The following is a 16,304-nucleotide window of genomic DNA, read 5'->3' as shown; positions in this document are numbered from 1 at the left end:
TACGAAAACGAAATCTTAACAAGATATATTAAATAGTCCGGACTTTTATTTTTAAAATAAAATAAGTGATGAGACGGGCAGGACGTTCAGCTGCCATTACAATGCAGTGCCGCTTAGAATTCTTGAAAGAACCACAATTTCTGAGCGGCAGTACAACTACGCTCATCACCTTGAGACATAAGATGTTAAGTCTCATTTGACCAGTAATTTCACTAGCTACGCTGCCCTTCAGACCGAAACACAGTAATGCTTACACATTACTGCTTTACGGCTGTAAAAGGCGCCGTTGTGTTACCCATAACCTAGTCGGCATAGGACAACAAAACACTTACAAAGGACCCTCCTACTAGTGTACTTCACTTATAGGCTTTTTGTCAGGACTTTTCACTAATATAACTTCAATAACTAACTGGTAACGCAGCATACCATACGGTAGTAAACCCAAGCCGTCTTGTGAATCTGTGCAATATATATGTGTAATAGTCTTTTAGATAATAACGAGTATTTGTTTTCGTATCTGTTAATAAACAGATTCTATAGATATATCCTCTGTACACAACATAATGTAGGTAATATTGACAAGACAAAAACAATTGCTGTAGTTAGAATATATCTAGGCATATATTTTCTAAAAGCGTAAATTTATTGCATCTGCTATAAAATATACTAGCTGTGGCCCGCGACATCGTCCACGTAGATGCTATAAGCAACAAAAATACTATGTATGTCATCTACCGTGATAATATGTAGCATTACTAGTTACTCGTCAAATGTTTTCTCTATGCTGATGACCAAGTAATACTTGCGTCTTCGGCCGAGGAGTTGCAGGAAATGGTAGCTGCTATGAGTGGAGCTTTTGGTAGAAAGATAATGAAGATGAATGTAAAGAAGACGAAAGTGATGGTGTTTGAAAGAGATGAGGTAGTGACAGACTGCAATATCGTGATTGGAGATGAAAAAATTGAACAGGGTGAATGAGTTTGTGTATCTGGGTTCTAAATTAACAAGAGATGGAAAGTATGAGAGTTATATTGAAAGAAGAGTGAATGCAGGAAACATGGTGAATGGAGCTTTGCACTCCTTTATGAACAGGCAGAAGGTGTCTAATAAGGCTCGTTTGGCTGTGCATGAGGGGGTGTTGGTTCCAACACTCATGTACGAAAGTGGAAGTTGGGTATGGCAGAAGAAACATGAAAGCAGAATAAATGAAGTTGAGATGAGAGCGTTGAGAAGTATGATAGGAGTTAAACTGAGTGACAGGATAAGAAATAGTGAGATAAGGAAAGTAGTGGTCTGAAAGAGGATGTTGTGGCAAAAATTGAAACACAAAAAAAAAATTTGGCCATGTCGACAGAATGAATGAAGAATGTAGAAGAAAGAGAGTGTATAAGGCCAGTGTGAATGAATAATGTGTTGGAAGGGGTAGACCTAGGCGGACGTTTCGAGATCAAATCAGGGACGTCTTGAAAAAAGGCCAGGTCAAGAGTACCCTAAACCGAAGAGCATGTATGAAAGGAATAATGAAAGTGGACGAAGCGAAACAAGTCTGTAAGGATCGTAGCAAGTGGAAAGAAGTGGTCTCTGCCTACTCCTACGGGAAAGAGGCGTGATTATATGTATGTAGTGGTAGTACTTTCATGAAGTACGCTTGATTGTAGAATAACCAGCAAGTATTCTTTAAAAAAATATTCAATGTTTTAACTTTGTTACGATTTCATTATATTTATGTATAATTAACATCCCCGGAACCACGGGCTTATGTACTACACACACACACTCACGCCTGTTTCCCGTCGAGGTAGGCAGAGACAACAGAATACCAGTTGCGTCTATGCTTACAAACCTCACGCGCTTCCTCTACATTCATTACTCTTTTCATACATGCTCGCTGGTTCCGGGTGCATCGGACCTTTCCTTTTCTCAAAACGTCCCCAATTTGGTCGACGAATATCCTCCTGTCCCGCGACTGACTTGCCCACGCACACTTGCCTTATTTATTTGATAAGTCATAACTTATTCGCTCACTCGCTCGACGTGTCAAAACCATTTCAGCATTCCATTCTCAATCCATGTCTCGACATCTTCTTTTAGACCACAGCGCTCTCGTATGACCGCATTCGGAATTCTATCAATCTTATGTACCAATTACAGATAATCTAAGAAACTAGGTTATCATAAATGATAGTGTAATAAATATAAATCTAGGTAACTTTATATCGTCTATTTATGATTATTTACAAAATATTTGGTTAATTAAATATTATTTTATATGATTGCAGGCTTATATATTTAAAAGTTAGTTTAATGATATGTGACGTATGTAATCGCGTGCTATTTACGCAACTCGACGTCTATTTGTATGACTCTGCATTTCATCATCAGTCAGAAGACGTCCACTGCTGGGCAAAGGCCTCCCCCAAAGATCGCCATGACAATCGGTCCTGCGCTGCCTTCATCCAACCTATAATAACCGGCAAATTTAACCAGATCGTCGGTCCATCTTCCGGAAGGCCTACCAACACTACGTCTTCCGGATTTACTACCCCAACGGATATCTATCCGTCGAGCTATGTGCCATGCCCACCGCCACTTCAGTTCCGCAATCAACTAAGCTATGTCGGTGACTTTGGTTCTCCTACAGATCTCATTCTCATTCTCTCATTCTGTTAGCGACCACGTCTGCGTTCCGTATGTCATCACTGGTTAAAAATCTTCGTTTTCAGTCACTGTGACGAGAAGCGGAGCACTTATTTCGCGTTAAAATGTCTTGGGTTCAAACCCTTGTAAAACCTGTGCGAGTTAGTCAATTACACACAAAACATTTGAATATTTCTCAGGTGTGGCTAATTCACGATACTTTCGTTCACCGAAAAACCGTCGCATAAACGTACATATATAGACTGACCCCCTTATTCATAATAGTCTGCTAACTTAAAGCATTGCTAATTCTCACTCTGTCTTCTTCTATTGACCTAAGTCAGAATGAGAAATAACACTTTTTAGCAGCTCTTTTAAGTAAGCGAACCATTATGAATAAGGGGGTTACAATATACTACATATACCTATAGACTTATATTATAACCACTAGCGTATAGACGAACAAAGCGTGTAAGAGAGAAGAACATGTCTAAAGGGGATACAATAAGATAGAAAATGAAAGCGAATTTATTGTTAATGTAACCGATTTTGATTGACAAGTCGTAAACTGTCAGCTACACTTGACATTAACAAACATAAAAAAGTTAATGTCTGGTACTTTTAAGCAAAAAATATGTCGTCCAATATTCGAAAATCTCGTTTAGTAGGTATGAGTATAAGATAAAATAGAATGGGATTAGATAAAAGTTGACCAGAGTGTCCTATTTGCATCTTAATTCGCAGATAATTCTTCTAATCCATTCTGAGCCCAGGCTTACTTTAATTTCCTGGTACTGCATAGTATTACATATTATATTACGCATTGATATAGAGATGCTTGATATTATATATTCACGCACTGTGTTCCAGAAAACTATTATTTTATAATTAATCTTCCTAATACATGACCACAGAGAAAGTATACATACATACATACAAATATTTGTCTCTTCAATGATGTACACGATTACGTTATTAATTTGCAAACTGACGATCAACGCATGGCATTATCTATACAGCGTTGTTTCAAACTTACCAAAATAAAAATTCTTATTACGGTTATTGAATATATTTATGAGAAAAAAAAACAATGTGTAAAAAAATAACCCCAGCAAATCATTGATATTATTATTAAATTCTTAATGTTATTCATACATCGCTAGTTCCTGTCTCTACGCTTCACTTTTAGGCCGGAGTTTGGCAAGTTTAATACATAAAAATTGTGTTACGATCTCTTTACTAAAGTAAAAACGTTTAAAAACAAAATTTATGAAAAATGCGGGTCTCGAACCCGCTAACTCTCGCGTTCCCTGAGAGCGCTCTTCCAACTGAGCCAACCAAGTGAGGCTTCTTTGCACAGGATGCCGGCTAGATTATGGGAACTACGGTGGCGCCTTTGACAGCCGTGAAGCAGTAATGTGTGAGCATTAGTGTTTCGGTATGAAAGGCGCCGTAGCTGTTGAAATTACTGGGCAAATGAGACTTAACATCTTATGTCTCAAGGAAAGCGCAATTGTAGTGCCACTCTAAAATTTTTGGTTTTTCAAGAATCCTGTGCGGCACTGCATTGTAATGGGCAGGGCGTAGCAATTACCATCAGCTGAACGTCCTGCTCGTATAGTCGCTTAGTTCCATAAAATATCAGCTAGTATAAAATATTAATATTCGTTTTACTTTATGTTTTTAGGCCCTCGTCCTGCTCGTCTCGTTCCTAATTGACATATTTTTTTTTATAAAAAAGCGTATTCAGTAATCCGCGCCCGCTCACCTCAGGTGGTTCACTGAATTGTTTGCATTGCAAATACATAAGTATTGTAAGTACTGGGTTATAAGGTCAATGGCCACGTAGCACACACCTCATCGCAACTAATTATAAAAACAATAGATTTTAAACTGAATGAGCAATCACAAGTAAACATTCATACCCGGAAAACTAGCAATGCAAAATACTAATTTCTACAATGAGTCGTACACAACAATGATTCCACTTAAATGGCTTTGAAACATGAAATTAGTTCATCAATCATGAATCATCAAACAACGCAATATTGCGTAACATTGACAACTGCATAGGAAAATAAATATATTTACAACATGAGAGATAATGAGTGCAGTGGGAGGCTCCATTGCACAGGATTCCGGCTAGACTGTGGTAACATTATTGTGTTTCGGTCTGAAAGGCGCCGTACGTAGCTAGTGAAATAACTGGGCAAATGAGACTTAACATCTTATGTCTCAAGGAAAGCGCAATTGTAGTGCCACTCTAAAATTTTTGGTTTTTCAAGAATCCTGTGCGGCACTGCATTGTAATCGGCAGGGCGTATCAATTACTATCAGCTGAGCGTCCTGCTCGTCTCGTCCCTTATTATCATAAAAAAGTATAGTTGAGATCACATTTGTATACACAGCAAACAGATGCACAGATAAAAACACAAGTAAACGTGATAATTTATACGTCTAGATAGAAAGAACTTCTTGAAAACAGTCCAGGTTTATATTGCTTTAGTGTGCGTGACAATCTACGTCTTACAATCTCACTTTGTGTTAGCGTGCGTTGTGCATTGCTCAAAATATTCTATTTTATTCTATTCTTCCTACTATGGCTCCTGTGGAAGGTATACCACAAGTTTGCCAATGTCACGTTAAGGTAGACCACCAAGCTTAGAGTATTCTTTTACTAATTTTAATGGTACTGATCGGTGCTTAAGATTGAAACAAGTTTTATTTTCTTATACCTGAAACAAATATACATGCTGTTAGGACTATAGACAAACACAAATATAATTACTTAAATTATTTGATATAAGTACTTAGTGCTATTTACAACTTAATCTTATTTATTTTAATATATTTACACAAAATATATACAAAAGGAGTGAAAACTAGGGAGAGGAGACATTTAAAGGAAGTTGGGCGGGGAATTTCAGGAGGTATAAAATGGTATAAAGAAGGTTGTGTTAAAGGGCAATTGAAGAATAAATGATCCACGTTTCCCTCATCTAGACCACATTCACACAAGGAATTGTCCCTAATTCTTATTTTAGCCAAAAATACTGGGGTACAAGCATGATTAAAACGTAGACGACAAATAGTTGAAATCACTGACTTGTTGGGAATTTTAAATTTCGAGAACCAAGGTTTCTGAGGAATTACGGGTTGTAGATCTCCATAAAATTTGCCTTAAGAGTTTTTGGAAACTTGCCAAATGCTGGACCAACTCTCATGCAATGTGGGTTTCAGGATGGTGCGCAAGTCATGGAAGAAAATTTTTGAGTATTGGAGGGAACCTGTTGCAATAGCTGTCTTCGCACAGGCATCTGAATTTTCGTTACCAAGAATGCCTGAATGACCTGGAATCCATGCTAAAACGATGTTAATATTGAGGTCATAGCATTCTTTCAAAGATTCCCTTATTTTAAATATAATTGGAAAATGACTTTTAGACCTAAATGGATTTGACAGTATTGATTGAAGGCAACTTTTGGAGTCTGAAAGTGCTCAAAATATAGGTTAACAGTCAACCTCATTTTTTTGACGTTTTCACAGCTGTCACTTTATATCTAGACGCATAAATGATTTAAAGTAAATCTATTATATAATTATTGAATAAAGCAGTGATTGTGTTCGAACAGGTCGATGCTAATGAGCGAAGCCAATTTATCTGTTAACTGCTCGCTAATTGGCGACGGTCGTTGAGCAGATGTCTATCACAGATGTACAGCCAAAGTGAAAACGGTGCGGGCAAATATTTGTATGTTATAAAATGAAATATAATGTATGTATAATATTATGTTCTGTCAATAGAAAAAAAGCGGCCAAGTGCGAGTTGGACTCGCCCAAGAAGGGGTTCTGTAGCAGAAAGTAACATAATATAAAAGTTATTAGAGTTCGTTGTAACTATGATCGATGTTTTAATAATTGTTTTTTTTTTATATTTGATTTGATTGAATGAAAAGTAAATTACGGTTCACGTTTTATGGACGTATTAAAGAAAACTAGTTACTAGTTCTCGATCAAAACAATTTTCGGTGAAAGTTTGCATGGTACATCATATATTATTTTTAGTTTTATCCTTCTCTTATTTGAGGAGTTACAGGAGAGGAATTTTGAGTTTCAGTTCAAAGTATACTCTCCAAAAATAAGTAATTATTTGGGAATAATGTAGTCTAAAAGCCATCGGAAATATTGTCCAATCAAAGTTAATGAGTTAAAACTAAATAAAAGGTATTATTTAATCATTTTATAATATGTATTAATAAAATGGTAAGGATTAATATGGTATTTGCGTAAACAATTTTTACGTTACCGCTTTATAATTATTGCCAATTTTTTAAAGTATTAAAATGGATACAGTTTGCTATCCATAAGAGATAGGCATATGAAATCACGGACTTTTCTGTATACCTATATAAGATACACTATTCCAATATATATATTTTTTGTATATTTCAATGGGTTTATTTAGACAGCAATTTCGTTGACAGCTCCCAGACGGCTTATTTTTTCCGAAACCTCTACTAAATATCGTTAATGTGTACAAAACAAATTATATACTAAAACCTTCCTCGAGGTCCACGCTATCCATTGGTGAAAACAGCATGAAAATCGGTGGTGATTTTGAGTTTATCGCGAACAGACATAAAAGACAGACGCGGCGGAGGACTTTATTTTATAATATGATGTCATTTTGATACATTATATTCGTTCAAGATCTGTTCATTTCTGTTTTTGAAATTTACGTGAAGGCCATTTTTGATGTAGTCTGGTTTTTTGTAATTTGTCGGCAAAAATACCGTTACTTAATACACACCCTGTCAAAATTTCAGCATTGTAACCATAGCGGTTTGTGAAATACAGATGCAGACAGCCGTGTCTTACCACAACCCTAACTATAAAATCTGTCGTCAATACAAGAGCCTGCTACACGAAAATACCTGAGTTCCTGACATCCACCGTACATCAGTTTATATAAAATCCTTAATTTGTTCATTATAAAAAAAAATATATAATCTTAATATGCCTTTACCACTATTATTCTCGATAGATAGATATAAATAAATATCTGTTACATTACCTATCTTAAATACTATCTATTTCTGCTGAACACCCTCGTGGAGTTGCACCCAGTGTATTGGTTGTTATTCTGTTGTGTGTATCAATTAAAAATAATTAAATAAAAAAAGCATTCAGATGATTAGTCAGCGGTTCTTAGATCTCGTTACTTTACCCTTAGGGTAACCCTATGATGACTTGTACCAAAAAATATTTTAACAAATAACTAAGACATAATACCAGGGGCGTGCATATCATATAGGCAATTAGGCAGTGCCTACCTCGTTATAAACCGAAACAAATATAGCACTAGTGTTAAAGTTGAATTAGTTTAATTTGGTTCCGTTATTTTATAACCAAACTTCTGCTCAACATGCACTCCTAAATTGTTTTCCTTACGCTAGATACTAGATACCTTCGGTAAGCAATCTTTGCATATTCCAAAACTTATAAGATCCACAGTGCCTACCTTGCTAGAAACATAATAGCTAATATACAAGCGGCACTGCAGTACTAATTTGCAGAGTACAACACAAACATCTCCAGATGGTTAAATACTTTAAGATAAGCATCAACTATGTACGTAAACAACGGCAATACTCACTTTCTCGCCTTCGCGACGAGGTCGGCGAAGGGTTTTTCCCACGTGTACATCTTGATGACCTGGATCCCCGACAGTATCTCATTCATAAGCCGGACTCGCTCGTCCGTACGGAGCGCAGTTTTGAGCCGCAGTACGGATGTGCGCTTCCCGAGATACGCTGCAAAATTATCGACAGCTTGAATATGGAACAATATTTTTTTATTGTATATCTAATAACTATTTTTGAACTTCATTTATTCTTCTTTTGGCGCGTGAGGGACAAATTATCAGTGATTTTTTTCGATACGTGCGCACACCGTCACGTAAATTCAACACCCCGACGTTAGCTGGTCAACTAGACCATTTGTATTATACTTCAGCTACCAAGCCTCTTGTAACTCATATCTCTACTGAACCACAGGGATTAGGGACCAACGCATCTCTTCACCCCTGGTGTTGCTGATGTCCATGGGCGGTTGCCTCACCACTTCTCATCACACGACCCTCTTGCCCGTTTGCTTTCACTTATATAAAAAAATTCTTGTGCTCCAAGACCTTACTAGTATTGTCTTACTTAATTGATCTAACCCTGTAAGTATTGTCTTACTTATTATGATCTCAAAAATATGAGTACTTTTTCCTTTCCTTGGCAGCGAGTGTTTAGTGTTTGACATTAATATATAAAAAAAAATAAACAGTAACTCATGTAGAAACGATTTACTGGACTCCTGTTTAAATAGTTAATCGACAAAAAAAAAATATAGTATTACTAGCTGACCCAGCATACGTTGTATTGCCGATATTAAAATCGCGATACATAAGTAACTGTTGATCGTAGATGGGTGAAAACTGGAAGTTGTATGTATTTTTTAATGCTGACTCATAATCAAACAAATTAAAAAAAAATGTCAAAATAAAAAAAAATCGTGTGGACCACCTTAAGGGGGATGAAAAAGAAATGTTGTCCGATTATAGACCTACACAATATGCACTCAAAATTTCATGTGAATCGGTCAAGCCGTTTCGGTTTAACACCATGACACGAGAATTTTATATATTAGAAGGATTTTTGAAATTTTAAGTAATCTTTTTGCATGCTAATTTAAATTAGCCGAATATAAGACACTACAATCCTAAATGTAATATCTATAATGTAGACTGTATTCGACTTAATTAATTACAAAATTGAAATGAGCACCCATTTAACTCAGTGGTTCGCATTACCCTGCCTAGTGAACTAGAGATACCTGGTTCGACCCCGATAGGTGCAAACATTTATAATATGATGAATATGGATGCCTGTTTCCGAGTGATGGATATTTATAATTATGTATAGTATGCATGTTTAAATATGTATATCGTATTAAATATATCATTGTCTTGTACCCATAGTGCCTACAGGCTGTGCCTAGTTTGAGGCAAGATAATTTTTGTATAAGTGAATCGATTTTATTGTTATTATAATTGTTTACCTGTAGATATTAACCTGACATCCTAAGTAATAATATGTATTAATATTATAAATGTGAAAGTAACTCTCGTGTCTATGTGTTTACTTTCACGGTTGAATCACAACTTTTTTCTAGTCTAGTAATTATCTTGTATATAAAAAAAAATTATTGAAGTATGCGTTACTGTGCGGAAATCCACGATTATCTAAATGTTTTGAGTTTTCTTTAGTGTTAATTCCGCCAATATTTCACGAGAAAGAGAAAGAGACTCGTGCCTCGTGTAGAGGCGAAACACATGTCGAATTGTTTAAAGACAAATATTGGCGGAATTAACACCAAAGAAAACTCCAAAACATTTGGATTTTCTACATATATAATGAAAATGGTCTTTGTTTGAGGCTCAATCATGCCTAAACCACTGATCGTATCGACATAAAACTACCACCATTCGATGCGAAATATATTCGAGATGGTTTATGGCTACTTATTTTTTTATTGTATTTGTAATAATATGCATAAAATTTAATTTATTTCCTTTTAAAATTCGCCCAGTGAAGCGGGCGGGAAAAAGCTAGTACAATATACAATTAAATGGGTAAGGGAGCGTTGTTAGGACACAAAAGGTAAAGAGGAGCTCATTCACTATAACATAAATGACATCACTGATAGGGAATGTAGTGACATCTCAGGTTATTTCATAATAAAATATAATGTTACGAAATTTTTTGCAACCGTGCTTCTCAGGTCTGAGGCGTTAAGGCGAAGAGTAAGCGGAAAACACGCAAACATTGTGTTTTTAGACAAGTTTTGTGGTGAAAGTATAGCATTTGGAGCTATGAACACTACTTAATTCTGTTACACATATCCTTAAGTCTTATTTGTAGGTTGCTAATGGTTGTTGTTGGTTATAGTTAACACTGCCGAGCCTTTTTGAACTACCACTTTTCTTTGAAGTTAAACAAGTTTTTTGGCATGGCGTGACGCATTTTTTTGGTATTTCTCTCAGAAAAGTTTTTCTAATAGCTTGTACTTTTTTGTGTAGGTTCATTTATTCAGATTAGTAGTGAATAACGAGGATTGTAAGCATATAAACTGTTTTCCACCCATGAATTTTGAAAATATTGACTTTGTTACATAGATGGCGGGCCGGCAGCCGTGAACTCATATCGCTCAAGGTCGCTGGCATTTAGTGTCGCTTTAATAGTCAGATGGGTTTTAGGCTGAGATCTATAGAGCGTACTTAGACTTTGCTTAGACTTTACTTACGTAAAACATAGCTAAGTGTAACCTTAGCATAATCTTTTATTTTGTTTTTATAGTCATTTGACAGATGAAATTATATTAAAATGAAGCTAAGACAGTCGAATACAAAAAGTCAAGTTTTATCACAATCATCAAAGTCTTACGTAAAGTCTGAGCAAAGTCAAAAAGATAATTTTTTTTTATGACAATACGGGACGAGACGAGCAGGACGTTCAATTGATGGTAATTGATATGTTACATTATTTTTATTTATTACATTACAATGCAGTGCCGCTCAGAATTCTTAAAAAACCCAAATACTCTGAGCGGCACTACACCTGCGCTCGTCACCTTGAGGCATAAGATGTTAAGTCTCATTTGCCCAGTAATTTCACTAGCTACGGCGCACTTCAGACCGAAACAGTAATGTTTACACATTACTGCTTCGCGACAGAAATAGGCGCCTTTGTGGTACCCATAATCTAGCCGGCATCCTGTGCAAAGGAGCCTCTCACTATATGTCTAGATAGAGTCTCTTTCTGCTTGACAACCTATGAAAATAGACCAGATTTATCGCTTTTGTGTTAGTGGGCGTGCGTTCAAAATAAAGGCTAACTGTCAAACTCAATTTTTTTCACAACTGTCACTGTCTATCTAGACGTAGGTATAAATGATCTTAGCTTATTTTGATCAAAAATATTTGAATTTGTACAATATTCCACGGACCGGATGTCGCTAAAACTACAGACTTTTTATAACATCCAATGAAAATCGGCACGAAACAATACGAATATAAACTCACTGTCCTCATAAAATAAATCTATTTTCCGACTAAATAGAAATAGTAATGATAATTACAATAAAATATCCACTTTATATTAATATATTCGTCGTTAGTAATACATTATGTTAATTTATCAACTAATTTGAATACTTAAAGTATTTTCATTCAAAATTTCACAAAATGAAACTTAAACCTACTACAGCACGGCTTTTTCATGTTTTTGCCTCATCGGTGCATCGTTACCGGATCATTGGTCCAAGGTTTTCTACAAAATTATATACATTAAATAACATAAGGTCGCCATTTCGTGGAATCACGATAATTTTAAATAGAATACAATTATTTTTTTTAATAAATACATTAAGTAAAATGGCCGTAGATACAAGCTCATTGTCCAATTCAATATCGAAGTCAATACATTTATTATAATTGGACCATTACAGGCACCTTTAAAGGACAAACGAGCGTACGAGTCACGTGATGTTAAGTGATCACCGCCGCCAACATTCTTCAGACAAAAATGTACAATCACCAAGATTTGCTATTGAAATGAAAACCTTCATAAATTTAATGATTTTGATACATGGGGCACACTAAAAGTTTTGCACTTCTAGCTAATCGGAACTATTTGAATTTCGAATGTTATATTTTTTGAAACGTTGCCTTCTTCGTAATAAAAAAATGATTGGCGGGAAATTCTTTTTCAATTGTTTTTATCACACATCAAAGTTCTACGTACGCAACGAAAATGGAATTAAGTCAAAATGATTTTAGAGCGATGATTTTTTATGATTTTAAAAGTTCTATCTCTCTCCGCAAGACTGTGCCGCTCGTCTTCAAAATGCTTTTGGGAGAGAAGAATTTCGCGAAGGGCGGCCTTCAACTGCCGTCAAAGAATATAATTACCTATGAGACAATTCGAAGACTATTGGGGATTGGTATGAGCCAAATTCAGAAAATTTTACACGAAGAATTGAAAGTTCGGAAACTTTGTTGTCGTTGGATCCCTCATGAACTGACAGCGGAGCAGAAGCGGGCTCGCGTGGAATGGTGCTCACAGATGCTAATGAAGTACAACCACGGACATTCTAATGATGTTTATGACATTGTCATAGGAGACGAAACGTGGATTTATTGTTTTAAACCCGAAAACAAAACAGCAATCTTGTGAATGGGTGTTTGAAAATGAGAACAGGCCAACAAAAATGAGGCAGGCGAGAAACGTTGGTAAAAAATAATCGCATTTTTTTCTCAGCTACGGGACCCATCTGCACAATTCCACTTGAAGATCAAAAGAGTATTAATGCCTAGTGGTATTCTATCACTTGTTTACCCAGGGTGTTAAAGAAAGTTCGCGAAAAACGACCAAAATTTCGCGTACATCATGACAACGCTTCTTCACACACGGCCAACAAAACTAAGTCATTTTTAGCATCCGAAAAGGTAAAACTCGTCACCCATCCTACACATAGCCCCGAGCTAGCACCCTGTGGTTTCTGTATTTTTCCCAAAATCAAAGATTTGAGGAGAGGATTCACTTTTATTAATTCTGAAGAGGCAGTGATAGCGTTCAATCAGCACGTAGAAAACATGCCTTTAGATCTGTGGTCCTCCTGTTTTAAAATTTGGTCCGATCGCATGGAAAAATGTTGTTTATTTAAGTTACGCAAAACTTTTAGTGTAACCTACGTATGTAGAGATGGAAAGTATATATTATGTTAACACAAAACAAGTTCAGGCAAAGCCCAAAACGTCAGGCAAAGTTGTTAGACTATCGGGAAGTATTAAGAATTCAATTTCAAATATTTTTATTCAAAATAGGACTTCATAAAAGTATGCCTTCAGATAGATGTTACTGACTGTACGTTCATTTATTTTTATCAGTGGCACGCAATTATGAAAGGAGAGAAAACAACATAATTGTAGGTGTTTGAAAGTTACAACATAATTCGCAATTTTAAATTATCCTGTCATTGTCAATTAATAATTACATTATTCTGCGAGGCATTTCCGTCATTAAAATTATACAAAGTATTACAACTTATACAATATAATTATGTGTTAACTATTGTTTCCCAACTTTACAGTCCAGGAAAACCGATCATGTAATGGTAAAAGATCGCCTCAGCCCATGATTTCTTGCAAGACGAGAGTTATTTATTTATTGAAAACATCACAAAATCCACAGAACTTAAATTAGGTTATAATAATACTATTTTGTAGGACTTACATCTAATAACGGATTTACAATATTTATAATAAGACATGATATTTGTGCGTGTGTGGTTTGGTGAGAGTGCGCACGTGTGTGTGTGTTTGAGAATTACTCTTAATTTAACCTTCCTTTAGATTTTTATTAACACTCCTTTTAAAGCAGCCTTTACTGTTACTAAAAAGTTCAGTACTGTTGAATTGCTTATTATAGCTGCATAGAGTTATCACAGGAGCGAGGAGAGTGTTTTTTTGAAGGAATCGTGTCATGTCGGTTAAAGACACTCAATTTGTTTTAAACTAATATGGATTGGCGACTACTCTGTTGACCGAAAAATATTTTTCAATTATAGATGTACCTAGATGGGGAAATCCAAAGCCTGGTTTACTTAGGGTGTTAACATAACAACACTTATATTATATCTGATATCTCCATCTGGTGCCTCCTAAAAAGAGATCTCAATGCAAGTTACTTCTACTTTCTCCCCTTCACTAATCCTATTTATATCATCTCCAGTAATGGAGAAATCCAGTAATGAAAATTAATAGTAATATTAATTTTCAGCGTAACATTGCAAGAGATTTTAATAACGCGCATTGTGCACATATAAAGTCTTAAAGTGCACTACAGACGCTCAATAACGAAAGTATGGTCACGAAATATTAAAAAAAAAAATACAAAATCGATTCACTTCAACATTTTAACAGCATTTGAATGGAATCACAACTAATATATTTATTTATTGTAAATACGCGACTTTTTTTTCAGTAAATCTTATGAACCCATTTATTTTACACAATTATTTGAAAAACATTAAAAATCCTCGCCTGCTGTTTGCCGAACAGTTCGTACCAGGTCTGCACAATGGAAGGGGCACTCTTACATTGTAGATATAAAAATAAGATGTTTATTGTATCGGACCCCAGCAGCGGGAACCGTATCCACGGCCAAAGCAGACACTAGAGCACATCCATTAAATTGTAATTATTAGCATTGATAAATGTATTTATAATATTGTTTTCAGGTCGTTCATACATAACGTATTACCATAACAAGAAACAATGCAAATTGTCAAATGATTTACTAATAACTCGAATTCAAAGTCTGCATGTAAATCATATAGCATTTAATTAAGTGGAGATGACATTGGGGGGAATTGCTTTTAATTATGGTTATGTAATCTAATATATAAATTTCTCGTGTCATGGTGTTAAACTTTGAACTCCTCCGAAACGGCATGACCGCTTCTCATGAAATTTTGAGTGCATATTGGGTAGGTCTGAGAATCGGACAACATCTATTTTTCATCCCCCTAAATGTAAAGGGTGGTCCCACGATTTTATTTTTTATTCTTTTTTAAATTTGTTTGATTATGATTCAGATTAAAAAATACACACAACTTCAAATTTTCACACATCTACGATCAACAGTTACTTTTGTATCGCGATTTTAATATCGGCAATACAACGTTTGCTGGGACAGCTAGTACATATATAATATAAATCGGCACATAGTTAGATATTTATTATTATATTGCGCTCAATAGTTTTTATTACTTTCTACTTATTATTTTCGCGAAACTTTAACTATTGCCGCAAAGCAAGCAAACAATGCTTAAAAGCTCTCAAATGGCACACTAACGTAAGGCAATTTATGTATCCAGTTTATAAGATAAGAATACATATTCTGTGTTACCTATTAACGCGAAGTAAAGTTATTCCAAGTTTGTCAACAACTTTTTGTCCTTATTTTACCTTTGTCACTACAGAATTACATGACAGGGAGAAGTAATTTTAAACTTGGAGTAACCTTACACTGCATTTATAAGTAAGACAGATTATGATATATGGGATACACGGCTTGTATCCGACTGGTATCACAACAAAAAATTTAATTCGATCCAGAAATTAAGTCTCACAAATATATCATATTATAATCTAAAAAGGGAAAGCTTATAAAAATAAGCTTTCCCACCCCGTAAAAAAAATTATAACAAAAAAACACACGACCTCAAAAACACTATTCCAAAACAATAGATGCACTAAAATGTATTAAAATAATTGCTTTTTTTTTAAACAAACTAATAATTAATCTAATTCTAATAACGATTATTGTTATTTTTAGAATCGGTGTCCTCTCGCCTACTCACGTCGCGCGTGCGATAAAGGACATCTCACCTATAACTATGTATGTAGTTAAAAACCTACCTTGGCTGACACCGACTCCAAAAATAACAATGGGACCACACGGGAAGCACCAGGTTTCAAATAAAAAAAGAATTATCATAATTGGTTCGCCCAGTCGAAAGTTCTGAGGTAACAAACATAAAAAAAACATACCGAC

The 16,304-nt window shown here is 35.3% G+C and overlaps 1 protein-coding gene across 1 annotated transcript in view; it reads right to left on the bottom strand.

The window, feature by feature from the left end:
- Nucleotides 1-16,304, bottom strand: part of LOC126971195 (ATP-binding cassette sub-family C member 4-like) — a 93,191-nt gene that overhangs the window by 34,872 nt on the left and 42,015 nt on the right. Inside the window, exon 7 of the mRNA XM_050817359.1 lies at nt 8,294-8,450. Within this exon, the coding sequence (XP_050673316.1) occupies nt 8,294-8,450 (157 nt within the window). The remainder of the gene's footprint in view (nt 1-8,293; nt 8,451-16,304) is intronic.

Source organism: Leptidea sinapis, chromosome 23, assembly GCF_905404315.1.
Source record: "Leptidea sinapis chromosome 23, ilLepSina1.1, whole genome shotgun sequence".
Taxonomy (NCBI): Eukaryota; Metazoa; Arthropoda; class Insecta; order Lepidoptera; family Pieridae; genus Leptidea; species Leptidea sinapis.
This window is presented reverse-complemented; position numbering and strand designations above follow the sequence as displayed.